Source organism: Protopterus annectens, chromosome 1.part0 (genome assembly GCF_019279795.1).
Source record: "Protopterus annectens isolate FY-2018-M chromosome 1.part0, PAN1.0, whole genome shotgun sequence".
Lineage (NCBI taxonomy): Eukaryota > Metazoa > Chordata > Ceratodontiformes > Protopteridae > Protopterus > Protopterus annectens.
In genome coordinates this window covers 92,518,116-92,530,954 of record NC_056725.1, presented here as the reverse complement: position 1 = coordinate 92,530,954, position 12,839 = coordinate 92,518,116, and the positions used below count along the sequence as shown (strand labels likewise).

Sequence of the window (12,839 nt, the reverse complement as noted above, 5' to 3'; positions counted from 1 at the left end):
GGTGTTGTCCGTCTTTATCAGTAGTTGTCCTGGATAAAGTAAGTCCTTGAAGGCCGTTAGGGCATTTTGAACAGCTAGCATCGCTTTCTGGTTGATATGTAGATGCATTTGTTTTAGTGCCCATATGCCCTGAATGCATCTTCCTGCCATGTGGGCCCCCAGGCATAACCTGATGAGTCTGTTGTTAAGGAGTGGCTGGCAGGGGGTAGAGTGAAGGGCCGTCCCATGTTTTGGTGAGAGGCTTTTGCCCACCATAGAAACTCCTGTTGCAGGCAAGGAATGAGAGGAATCATTGTTTTCAGACTGTGTGAATGTTGACTCCATAAACTTTTTAGGTACCACTGAAGTTTCCTCATATGCAGTCTTGCATATGGAATTAGTACGATGCAGGATGCCATGAAGCCCAGAGCCTGCAGAATTTGTCTTGCAGAAGACTGTGCTTTTGTTGCCATCAGTTTGAAGTAAGTAGTCAGTTGCCTTTGTCTGGCTTGAGGTAAGCCATCTGGGCAGTTGTATTCAAGCTTGCACCCGGGAGTGTTATCTTTTGAGAGGGTACCAGTGATTTATTTTCGGTTATTGTGTACCCTAGGCATGTTAGAAGCCTTTTCACAAATGCCAGGTGTCGAAGAAGAGTGTCCTTGTTCTCTGCTTGAATGAGACAGTCGTCCAAGTAAGGATATATTTGTATGCTTCTTTGTCTGCAAAATGCAATTACTGGTGCCAGGCACTTTGTAAAGACCCTGGGCGCAGTAGATAAGCCAAAGGGCAGTGCAGAGAATTGGTAATGCATCTGAGGTATCTTCTGCACGATTGTCTTATTGGGACATGCAGGTATGCCTCTTTTAGGTCTAAAGTCACCTGCCAAGCATTCATGCCCAGCATGGGCAGAAGCTGCTGCAAAGTCAGCATTTTGAATTTTAGAATGCCCAGGTATGTGTTCAAAATCGATAAATCCAGTATTGGCTGCCAGGCCTGGTCTTTTCTAGGTACCAAGAACAGTCTTGAGTAAAAACCTTGTACTTTTTCCTGTTCTGGTACTGTCTGAATGGACCTCATATCCATGAGTGACATAACCTGTTTCTGTGCCTCTTCCCATTGATTTCTTGGCAGATCTGGCCAACGATTTGCCATTGGCAGAGTGTGGAAATGGAATCTGTATCCCTGTGATACGATGTTTAGTACCCACTTGTCCTGGGTTATTAACTGCCAATTTTGAGCAAAAAGGGCTAATTTTCCCCCTATGGGTGCTGCCAAAAGATAAGTGCTTGGTGTAGCCAGAGGGAAGTCATTGGGATCGCTTTCTGTAGGTTTGCGCTTTATCTCCTGATTTGGAGGTGGATGCGCCCCATTGCTTTGACCTATATCAGTCTTGCGCCTGGTATCTGGAACCCTTAGGGTGTCTGGATTTGCCCCTTTGAGCTCTGTCTGACACAGGAAAGGACCAATTTTTTGTAGGCCAGTGTCTACTGAATCTTGGTGGCTGCAATTGTAAGAAGTCTTTAACAGTTTGCATAGACTTAGCTTTGTCTTCCATTTTCTTTAAAACCTCTTCTGCCTTAATACCAAACAGAGACTCATGCTGTAAAGGTGCATCTAACAATTTAGCTTTAACATGGTCAGGCAAATTTTGTTCCTTTAACCAGGCATGCCTCCTAATCACAGATCCAGTAACTGTGGCCCTGCAGGAGGCCTCTAAAGAATCAAAACCACATTGCAAAGTATGCTTTCCACCTTGTTCAGCTGCATGCAATAATTCCTGCAATTCTTTATTTTCTGCACATTCTGAAATCATCATTTTCTGTTTCATCAATCCCATAACATGTTGCTGGTACTTAAGCATATGAAATTGACAAGTAAGGCCCTGGTTGCCAAGGTTGCAGATGTATAAACCTTTTTCCCCCATCTGTCCATTGCCTTTGAATCTCTGTCAGAGGGGGCAGGATTTTTTGCTGTTGAGGCCTTAACTCCCTTTGGGCCCTGTGAAATAGTTTTAGGATCAGCAGCAGGGTTTCTAAATAAAAATTTATGAGTCAGGGACCCTGTTATATCTGTCAGGCTTACTGGGAGCCGGAGGTAAGGAATCAGGGGTCAAACTTGACTCCAAAAACACATCATCCACAATGTCTAAAACGGGGAGAATGGCTAAAGGCTTGTGCTGAGGGAGGAGAAGGAAATCCCTGAACTTCTTTTTTGATATTGAGAAGTCTTGACTCTCCCATTGAAAATGCTCCCTCAAAGTATGCAAGGTTTCTCCAAATGAATAGTCCTCAGGAGGAGATGCAGATGGAATAGACTCCTCAGCATCAGAATCCTCATAGGGAGGTATAGATAATTCCTGATCAGAAGAGGAATCGGAAGAAATAGAAACCTGATCTGAAGATTCATAATCAGGGTCTTGCCTAGGCCTCTTATCTGGAGGGGGATGGGTACCCCTGATCAAGGCAATAAGGTCTTTAGCCATTTTGATCATTTGTTTTTTAGGCATAGAGGCCTGTGCATGTGGCTCATACACCTTTTTTTAGTTTTAGAAGTTGCTTTTGCAGATGTCTTCGGTTTGATATACAAATGTTGAGGTCTGAATACACCCTCAGAAGCCGGTGCCTGCTCAGCGGCTCAGGACCCATCCGAGGGAGATACATCCGTCGGTCCAATACCTTGAGTATCCTGCGGCATGCCGGACTCCACATGGGTGTCGGTAGAGGCCTGCGACTCGAAGGTAGTGGGCATCAGGGGCTCCGAAAGCACCTCACTGAGAATCGGCGAACCAGCGACTGGCTTAGGAGAAGCTTCGTTGTCGGTTTTGGATCTCGACTGTCTTTCTCTGTCCTTTGCTTTGCGCTTTTTATGTACTCCGGTAGTCGGATTGCTATCCGACGACATTTCTGGGTAGTTAAATCTGTTTCCAAAATACTTTGATGCAAAAATATACCGACGCTTAATAGTGCGTTGGTTAAATCTAGCACAAAACTGACAGCCAGGCATGTTGTGATCAGGGCCTAGGCAAGGAACACAGTATAAATGGAAATTCTTATGAGGTATTTGCTTCCCACAAGTAATACAATTATTAACTTTTTCTGACATCGGTAAAAAGTAAGAAAAAGGTTTCCCCAACGGGGTACTTAGCTTTAGTGAAGACTTCGGTTCTGAAACTCAAACTCGAATATTTCAGTAGTCGGCTAACCGGCACTTGCGAAATTGCTTCTGCTTCAGGCACTGTGCGGCATGAAAGACTAAAGAAAATGATGTCGGCTGCATGTTTTATACCCCTGACGACTTGACGTCATGGAAGAGAAGACAGCAACTGACGCAGGTCCCAAGACTTTGGAATTCAGGCCGACTGAGGGCAACCTGCCAGCAGATTACCCCAAATGTAATGAATGCAACAGTGAAACACGAAGAACATCTTGTACTTTAATAGACTGTAAATAAAAAAAACATGTCCAGCTGGAGATAAATAAATGACGACTTTAATGGAATAAAGTATGCAAGATCTTTTGTTCAACAACAGAACAGAACTTATGCTAGCATCTAACTTCAATATCTTAAATTAGCTGCATAAAAGAGAGCTGGGAATAATTTAAAATGTAATAAAATGGCATTACAAAATCAAAACTCTATAAACTTACTAATATATAAAAACAAGTACGATATATACATACTGGAAACAGTTCTACACCCTACCTATCCACACAGGAGGTAACTCCACTGAAATCTCTAACTTTAGACCCTTTGCCATCCTCTCCCCTCTGTCAAAAGTTCTTGAAAAATGCATACATACTTAAGTCATGGACCATCTCAATCAGGAAAACCTACTTACACCTACACAACGTGGTTTTCGACCAAGGCATAGCACCTATACTGCACTTCTATCCTTTCTCAACACTATTTCCCTGGCCAGAGATGACCAAAAACGTACCTCCTGTCTCTTCCTCGATCTCTCAAAGGCCTTTGATACTGTTTCTCACACTCTATTAAACAAACTCTCCAACCTCAACTTCTCCCCTTATACAGTGGCATGGTTTGAAAGCTATCTAAAAGATAGACTCCAATCTGTAAAATGAGACACTGCTTTATCTACTCCCCTTCCAATACAAATGGGTGTCCCTCAAGGATCCATTTTAGGGCCACTACTTTTCAACATCTTCACAAACCTGCTCTATACCTCCTGCCCACTTTCCTCTATTATCCAATACAATGATGACTCTACAGTCATAACAATAGCCAACTCTCCCTCTGAACTCCTATCAGCTACCCAGTCATCCTTTAACTCAGTTGAAACATGGCTCTCAAACAACCAACTCATTCTCAACCCTAAAAAAAACAAACTCCTACTCTTCCTCCCTAAAACATCCAACCACATAAAGACCACTTTTACTATCCAGTCACTCAACAAGACTCCTATTGTAGTTGAACCTAGCTCAAAACTCCTTCGTATCACAATCGATGATCAACTAAAATTTGACCTCCACATAAATAATTGTAACAGGAAAACTCACCTTAAATTAGGTCTACTATATAGAAATAAAAAATTTCTCACTCAAAGCTAGAATAGCCGTCACTCATGCCTACCTCCTTCCCTGCTTAACAAATTGCTCACAAATCCTAACTAACCTTAACTCCTCTCTCCTCAGTAGACTTAAGAATACATACCACAAAGTAGCTAGATTTGCAACTCAACAATCCTATAGATCTCACCACTGTCTCTCTCTGGGATATTTAAACTGGCTTGAGCTGCCCCACCTTTGCCTTCTCTCTCAGCTCCAAACTATACACTCAGTTCTTTACCAGCCATCTTTCTGTCCAGCCTTACACTCTAGCATCTCCCACTATGCTCCTTCAAGAAACCTCCGTAGCTCTTCCCAAGACCTCTTAAAAATTTACAAGCCCAAATCTAAAGCAGGGTGTAACTTATACAGCTACCACCCCTCTATTGAATGGAACAAACATCCCCTTGAAATTTGAGCACACACACACATTCCAAACTATTTAAACTAACTCTAAAAGAATATTTCAACAGGAAAAGGATCTGCCAATGCTCAAACCCTCCTACATAACTCTTTACTTCACTCTGCTAATCAATGTATTCCTCTCTCTCTTATACTTTACTGTATCCTGTTTAATTTAACTGAAAAAGAAATAAAAAGCATTTTACTCCTACGTTGCTTTTTTATACTATAACTTTTAAAAATGCTGTGGCTGTAATCAAGCTGTTTCAACATTTTTCTACATATATAATATTTGTATGACGACGTAATGTAATCTGTATACTCTCAAAAATGCCCTTGCAGTCTGCTAGCCGATTGTCTTATCCCACTTGTATAATATCTGCAACAATGACTAAATGTTATATGTATTTACTGGAGCTTTTCTCCCCGGGCCTCTGCTGAAAAAGGGCTTCGGCTCAGTCAGACATTCCCGGTCAGCAAATGTAAAACAAAATAAATACTACAAATCAATATTTCAAGAGTTTCTTTTTTTAATATGCACTATGACATCCAACTTGGGACATTGAAAAGTACAAAGTGCAACCCAGTACATTCCTCTTTTTGCCCAACAAATCAAAATCACCATCCCTAACATATGTATGTACATTTTATAAAATGTGAAAACCAAAGTAATTGTAAGTATTACATAATTCACTGCATATGTACAAAACATTTTTCGATTTTTACTCCTAAAATGATGCATCTGCTTATATACTCTTGTTTGTAGCATCCTTGTTGCTTTATACACTTGATCTCAGCCAAAAGGCTGGGAAGTGATTTATCTATACAAAAATAGTCATAATACCTACACTTTGCCATATAAACTACACAGGTAATGGACCATACAAAAGCCTGTCACTGGCTCCTGGGGATATTCCTGTTAAAAGACCTACTAAAAGGTATTTTTATATGATATTGCTATTTACATACACCACAAGAGTATGTGTACCGTTTGGCACTATTGACAAAACTATGTCCTGGGCCAGCAACTTTTAATAATTTTTTTAATTTAATTTTGTTTACCCACTGATCAACCAATGAACAATTATTTTCCTTTCTTAATGTCACAGTTTTTCCTATGCTTTTAACATTAGCAGAACCCAAAGCATGTGTTATATACCTTGCTGAACTAAACTGCTCATCCTCTTTTAGGGTTGTCTTAGCCTGCAAGAGAAAGTAGAGCAGCAGAAGGGTCATAAAGGCTCTCTATCATCTTAAGTCCAACTGCCACAGCAGAGCACCATGTTAGGAGCAATTACATCTTCAAGAGATCACCAACAAAGTCTTAAGATGGTTGGCCAAAAATTACTTCCTCCCTGAAGTAAAGGCCATCAAGGACAGTGTTGATGAGCTCCTCCTTCAGGAACAGCAGTCTCAGACTGCTCACACAAACACATGAACTTGCAGCTCTAGTTAGTGAATCCGCAAGACTAAAACTGACAAAAGCTACAGTGAGTTCCACTTGTGAGGATGAAGACAAGAGTCTTCATCAGACTCCACTCATACTCCAGTACATTTTGGAAAGATGTAAGCCAGGAGTCCTACAGTTCTCAACCTCTTTGGTCAAAAATCAAAGAGAAAGCCAAATATAATAGGAAATTGGAGGGAGCAATGGCCCCAAATCAAGGATAATTTTAACCGTTAATCTAACACAGTTAAAGTTATTAGAAAAGGTTTGCATCAACATGACTAGGTAAACATTTGAAATGCCAGAACCCACTTGTCCTGAAACAGGGAGACTGAATGGCCAAAAAAAAATGTATTTACCTAAAATAAGTCCAAGATGGCCATTTCTCAGAACATTCATTTTTCTCAGAGGTATGGAGATCTCACAGTTGGTACATACAAGTTCAGGGGACTTAAGGGGGCTTGCTCCCTTTCAAAAAATAAAAGTTTAAAGAAGATGAGCAATGTTTGAGATGTGCTCTTCTCCTGTAGTTTTGGCCTTTTTTTTCCGTCTTGTCAGCACTCGCCATTTCAATTGTCAACATTTCAACAGAGAGTCAACTGACTATTACCCTCACTGACTTATCAGAAAATCAAAACTTTTAAAAGGAACATGGCAAAATAGCAGACAAAATCAGGGATAGTTGATAAATATACAGGTCACCTCCAAACAGAACTGCCTTTAACCGTAATACTTCCACAATTCATGCTACCATAGGACACCTCCAAACAGAGCTGCCTTTAACAGTGTTACATACACCATTCATGCTACCATATAAACAAACAGTCAGTCTTAACAGTCAGATAAAATGAATGCATACACTTATGTGGGACAAGAAACTAAGTAGGGCAATGAAATGACATTCTGAGAAATAAACTACAAATACCATTTCTTTTCCACAAATACCTCACTGACGCATCCTGGCACTCTGATTCAATTACAGCAACAGAAAAAATGTATCTGCAGTTACTTTCATAAAATATATTCACCACTACAAAGAATTTCAAGCTCATTTTAACACAGAACAGACCAGATGGATGTGCTTTCAAAGCTTGCCTTGAAAACCTAAACTACCTGAAATGTGTGCAGGTCAGGCAATTAAGCTGGAGGCTGGAAGGAAAATAATTTCTAATGCTTGATAAAAATATGATGCTAGCCAGCAAGTCTTCATCAGGAGATATGGATATATATATATATATATATATATATATATATATATATATATATATATATATATATATATATGGATCTACTTTATATAACTGAAAAAACATTTACTTGAATTTCATAACATTAAGACCACTTCAGCCAAACTGCATATTATCGAACACCAGGAACATCGCACTGTCACTCTGGGAAACTAACCACTGGCCCACCATGATGAAAAAACAAACCAAAGCAAATCAAACCCACCCATGTGGGTGGCTTCACCTCCCCCACCTCTCCAACTAAATGTACCAACTTTGAGATAACACTAGGGAGAAGAAAAGAGCAAAGTTCACCATGGTGGCCCAGTGGTAAGTTTCCCAGAGAGACAGTACGATGTTCTAGGTGTACGATCATATGCAGTTTCACTGAAGCGGTCTCGACATTATGAAATTCGAGTAAGTGTTTTTTCTATTACATAAAGTACATCCATATGTTACACACACACACACACACACACACACACACACACACACACACACACACACACACACACACACTAGAAATAGAAATTATGGACTTAGACAATACAGACAATACAGACATCTGCATTTTAAATTATACATTATATTTAATTAATTAGGCCACATAACTACCAGATTTACTTACTAATGAAAATCAAAATGAAACAAGTAAAATCTTCTCAGTGGTGAAAAAGACCAAAGCTTGTGTGATACTATACAGGGTTTATACTAAATGATGCCACAGAAGGAGTGATCAGCATGAAACAGGTACTGACCTCTCCCACTAGGGACCTTCAGCTGCCTGAAATATAAAAATGGGATGAATCAGAACTGACATCAATGAGTAGAAATCTAAGTCTTTTGAAAGAAAGAAAAAAATGCAACCACTATCACTTAAAAATTCAGCAACAGAATATGTAGCTGGAAAATAACTGCTGAAAACTGCAACCAACCTCCATAACCTCTGCATCTTCATCATACATGCTGTCATCAGCATCCATGGGTTCGCCTCCCACTGAACCTTTTCCGCGCCCTCTACCACCTCTGCTTCCTCTTCCCATGCTACCTCTTCCTCCTCGTTCTCTCATACTGCCTCTGCCTCCACGACCTCTGAGACTTCGTCCTCTTACACCTGTAAGATATGCAATTAAGGAACAGCATTACTGAACACCTTATCAAACCTCCCAGTAGTGTTTACTAAATTTCTACCAAGTTTTTAAGTGTAAAATAGTTACAGTCTGAAATCTTAAGATGAAGGTCTTTAACAGCCATCAGCACTATTCACAGCAGCAGCAATCCCTTTTCAATTGAGATGATCAGTGGAAGCATTCTTAATAAACTGCTTAAATACAATGTTTTGATAAAACATATACTAATGCTTATATACTATATGTGAATGCAAACATGCAAGTGCAAGAAAATACACAACTGATAAATTATGAAAGAATGCACACCAATGACATTACAACATGGACAGGGACACAATGCCCAAAAGGATTTGCCGAGCAGTGGTATGTACTGAGGCAGTGGCAAAAATAGGATGACCGTTTTCAAGCTGGGATAGGATGATGTCTTTATTACAGATTTGTCAGCAGAGGAGAGAAAAAGAGAAATGTTTGGCCCATGGCAGGGATGAAGGGGAGGCCAGGGTGGAATTCCATCTTTTTTTTTTTTTTTTTTTTTGAAGGCCTTTCTATCTACTGTACCTTTGAGTGGTTTTCCTTCATCTTCCCTCCAGTCTTTGTTTAGTGGGAAAATTCGTATGACATTTAGGAAAGGATGGATGGAACATGACCCTTGATAGTTTCTGCAGTATTCCCCTAGTCCCCTAACTTATTAAACATTTTAGGTACTTGCGTATTATCGCAACCACATTTCTGTGGATGCTGTAAGTACACTTTAGAACATAATATAGACACTGGAGAGAAAGTATGAGAGAAAGCGTACTTGCACGCCTTCTCTTTAGCGTATATCAGGTTCAAATGTCTACGCTGCTTAACCATTTAATCATAAAGTAATTATTTAAAGAAAATGACTCTCAAGAATTTAATTAAAGATATTTTAATCCCTTATCCCAGAAAAAATAGCAAATCCTTTCCTTAAGTGACACAAACATGCTTAAAAGGTCAAATCCAGTATTACTTTAAACAACTATCCATTCACAGTCAACCGAGAACGCATAAAAAAAAAAAAGTCTTCTGCCTTATGTTTTCAGCTAAAATACTGCTGGTGTGCTAGAATTAATTAAGACAGAAGACAAAGTATTATCACAACCACGCTTTGCAATGCTTTTAGTTGCACAGAAGACAGTTTTAAGAGACTATGGTTTAAGTATTTTCACAACCACGCATTCTCAGCAGCACGTTACTTCACTGAGAATGGAATGCTACCGAGAATGCGTGGCTTTCATCACACAGTTAAACTGCCGGGATGAATGCGTGGTTGCGATAATATGCAAGAACCACATTTTATAGGAGTCCAAACAGCAGCTCTGCACTGGGGTGGGGAGACAATGAGCAGATGTATTTTAACAATTCATTCAAGGACTGCATTCCCCAATCAAGACTGCTTTCTAAAAACTGAACCACAGCAACAACACTGGAGGCAGCACTAATAGCATTACACCCATATTTAACAGTATTCCTTCCCAAAAGGAGGTCTGCACTTTTTTACAGGTTTCCAACAGCTGCTTGAAGATATGTTCCAGGTATTTAAGGATGTAGCAGGGGAATAGTATAGCAATTGAGGCCTCTCTAAGCCAGGTTTGCTGTGGCATACACCTTATATATGTGTATATATATATATATATATATATATATATATATATATATATATATATATATATATATAAAATATATATATCTCAAGGCAAAAACTTGGGATTTGACCTCCTTCCCCAATGTTGTGCGACCCTGGAGTTGGTATATATAGTTGGGTGTGTGTGTGTATTTTCTTTAAAATGTATATTTTGTTGTATTTTCATGGTTTAAATGGAAATATGTGGGTGGCTTCGCCCCCCTACATCCCCAGAATTTTATATACAAACTCCAGGGTCGCACAAAGTACAGTTTTGTACCTACCATAAATGTAGATGTTCGAGTGTATACCCTGCTGCAGTTATAACACTTGGGTTATCCTGCCGTCAGGCGGTCCCGCAGTCGGCCCGAATTCCAAAGTCTTGGTCCGGCGTTGGTTGCTGTCGCTTCTTCCCTGACGTCAGAGCGCCAGGGGTATATCAGAAGCATCAGACGCCATTTTCTTCAGTTTTTCTTGCCCCAGATGTCAGGTGCCCCTAATAGGTAGGCAAAAAAAAAAAAATATATATATATATATATATATATATATATATATATATATATATATATATACATATAGCTATATGGAAAAAATAAAACAAAAACCCTTAGGCACAAGCCAATACACCACAGAGGTAGTACAGAATAGAGTGGTAGAGATAAGTTCAGCTAGTTCAGAGGGGATGGAGGGAGGGTAACCTGGACTGCAGCAGGGTATACACTTGAACACCTACATTTATGTTAGGTACAAAACTGTACTATGTTCATCGTGTTACCCTGCTGCAGTCATCACACTTGGGTAGAATCTCAAAGCTAAGGATGGGAGGTGGAGTCAAACAGGGTTAGAGGAGGCTAGAAGGCCCTGCAAAACTGCAGTGGCGAAGCCAGCTCTAGTCTTGGAGTAAAGTGGTAAGTGGTAATGTTTGGTGAAGGTGTGTACTGAACTCCAAGTTGCAGCTTCCAGAATATCCTTGGTTGGCAACCCCCTGAGGAAGGCTGCAGATGTAGCTGCTGCCCTGGTAGAGTGGGGCCTTATGGTAGCAGGAACTGGTTTTCCATGGTGGGTGTAGCAAAAACATATGCAATGTCCTATCCATTTGGAAATGGTCTGTTTTGAGATAGCCTTTCCTTTGGATGCTGTAGCATTGGATACAAAAAGCTGGTCAGATTTTCTGAAAACCTTAGTTTTATCCAAGTAGTAACCTAGTTGCCTGTGAATGTCCAAAGAATACAGGAGTCTTTCTCCTTTGTTCTGTGGATTTGGAAAGAAGGTGGGTAAATGGATGGTTTGATTTAGAGCCACACTGGATACCACCTTAGGCATAAAGGAGGGGTTAGTTCGTAGAGAAACTCTGTCTTAATGAAAAATGAGGAAAGGCTCTACTGCCATTAGTGCCTGAAGCTCTGAAACTCTTCTAGCTGAAGTAATTGCTAGCAGCAGGGCAGTCTTCCATGATATAAACTTTAAGTTAGCTGAGAAAGCTGGCTCAAAAGGAGGTAGCGTGAGTTTTTCCAGAACAAAGTTGAGGTCCCAAGTAGGTGTTGGTGCTCTCCTGGGAGGCCTAATGTTTTTGGCCCCTCTGAGAAACTGCCTTAGGAGTGGATGTGAAAATAAGGGAGGATCCGTGTTGTAGTGAGCAGAAATAGCTGAGGCGTGGATTTTAATAGACGAAAAAGAAAGCCCTTTGTGTAACATCTCAGTTAAATATTGTAGAATCTGAGGTATGTCAGGCTGAAGGGTATTTTGGCCTTTAGCTTGGTTCCAGGCGCAAAACCTTTTCCATTTGTCTGAGTAGGCTTTCCTGGTGCTGGGCCTTCTGGCCTCCAGAATAACATCCAAAACAGCTTGTGAGAGAAGAGCTGGCTGGTTGCTTAGGTGATTTGCCATGCAGCCAAGTTTAAGGTTTTGAGCTGGCTGTGTAGAATCTGATTGCCTTGCTGTGTGAGCAGGTGGGTAATTTGTGGTAGAATCCATAGTGGGCCCTGGGCCATATTCCTTAGTAGTGGGTACCAGTGCTGGCGTGGCCAAGTCTGGGGCAATGAGTATCATTCGGGGTCTCTCCATCCTGACTTTCAGTAGCACCTTTGTGAGAAGGGGTAATGGAGGAAAGGCATATACTGTTAGCATTTTCCAACTGAATGAGAGTGCGTCCACTTTCCAAGCTTGATGGTGAAAAGTCCTTGTGCAAAATTTTGTTAGCGGATAGTTTTGAGGGCCGGCAAACAGGTCTATGTCTGGGAGCCCCCATTTTTGAGCTATCACTGCGAATACTTGTGGATCTAGTTTCCACTTGTGGGGATCCATGATGTTTCTGCTTAGGTCGTCTGCCAATGTGTTTTTTTCCTGGCAGGATTTGAGCTTGTAATTGAACTTGGTAAGCCAGTGCTGTGTTCCACAAGGTCATTGCTTGCCTGCATAGAGGGTAGGAGTGTGTACCCCCTT

The 12,839-nt window shown here is 40.6% G+C and overlaps 1 protein-coding gene across 1 annotated transcript in view; it reads right to left on the bottom strand.

The window, feature by feature from the left end:
• The window catches only part of ZC3H4 (zinc finger CCCH-type containing 4), a 589,226-nt gene that overhangs the window by 440,591 nt on the left and 135,796 nt on the right, over positions 1 to 12,839 (bottom strand). The window contains exon 5 of the mRNA XM_044083867.1: positions 8,555 to 8,733. Coding sequence (XP_043939802.1) covers positions 8,555 to 8,733 — 179 coding nt within the window. The remainder of the gene's footprint in view (positions 1 to 8,554; positions 8,734 to 12,839) is intronic.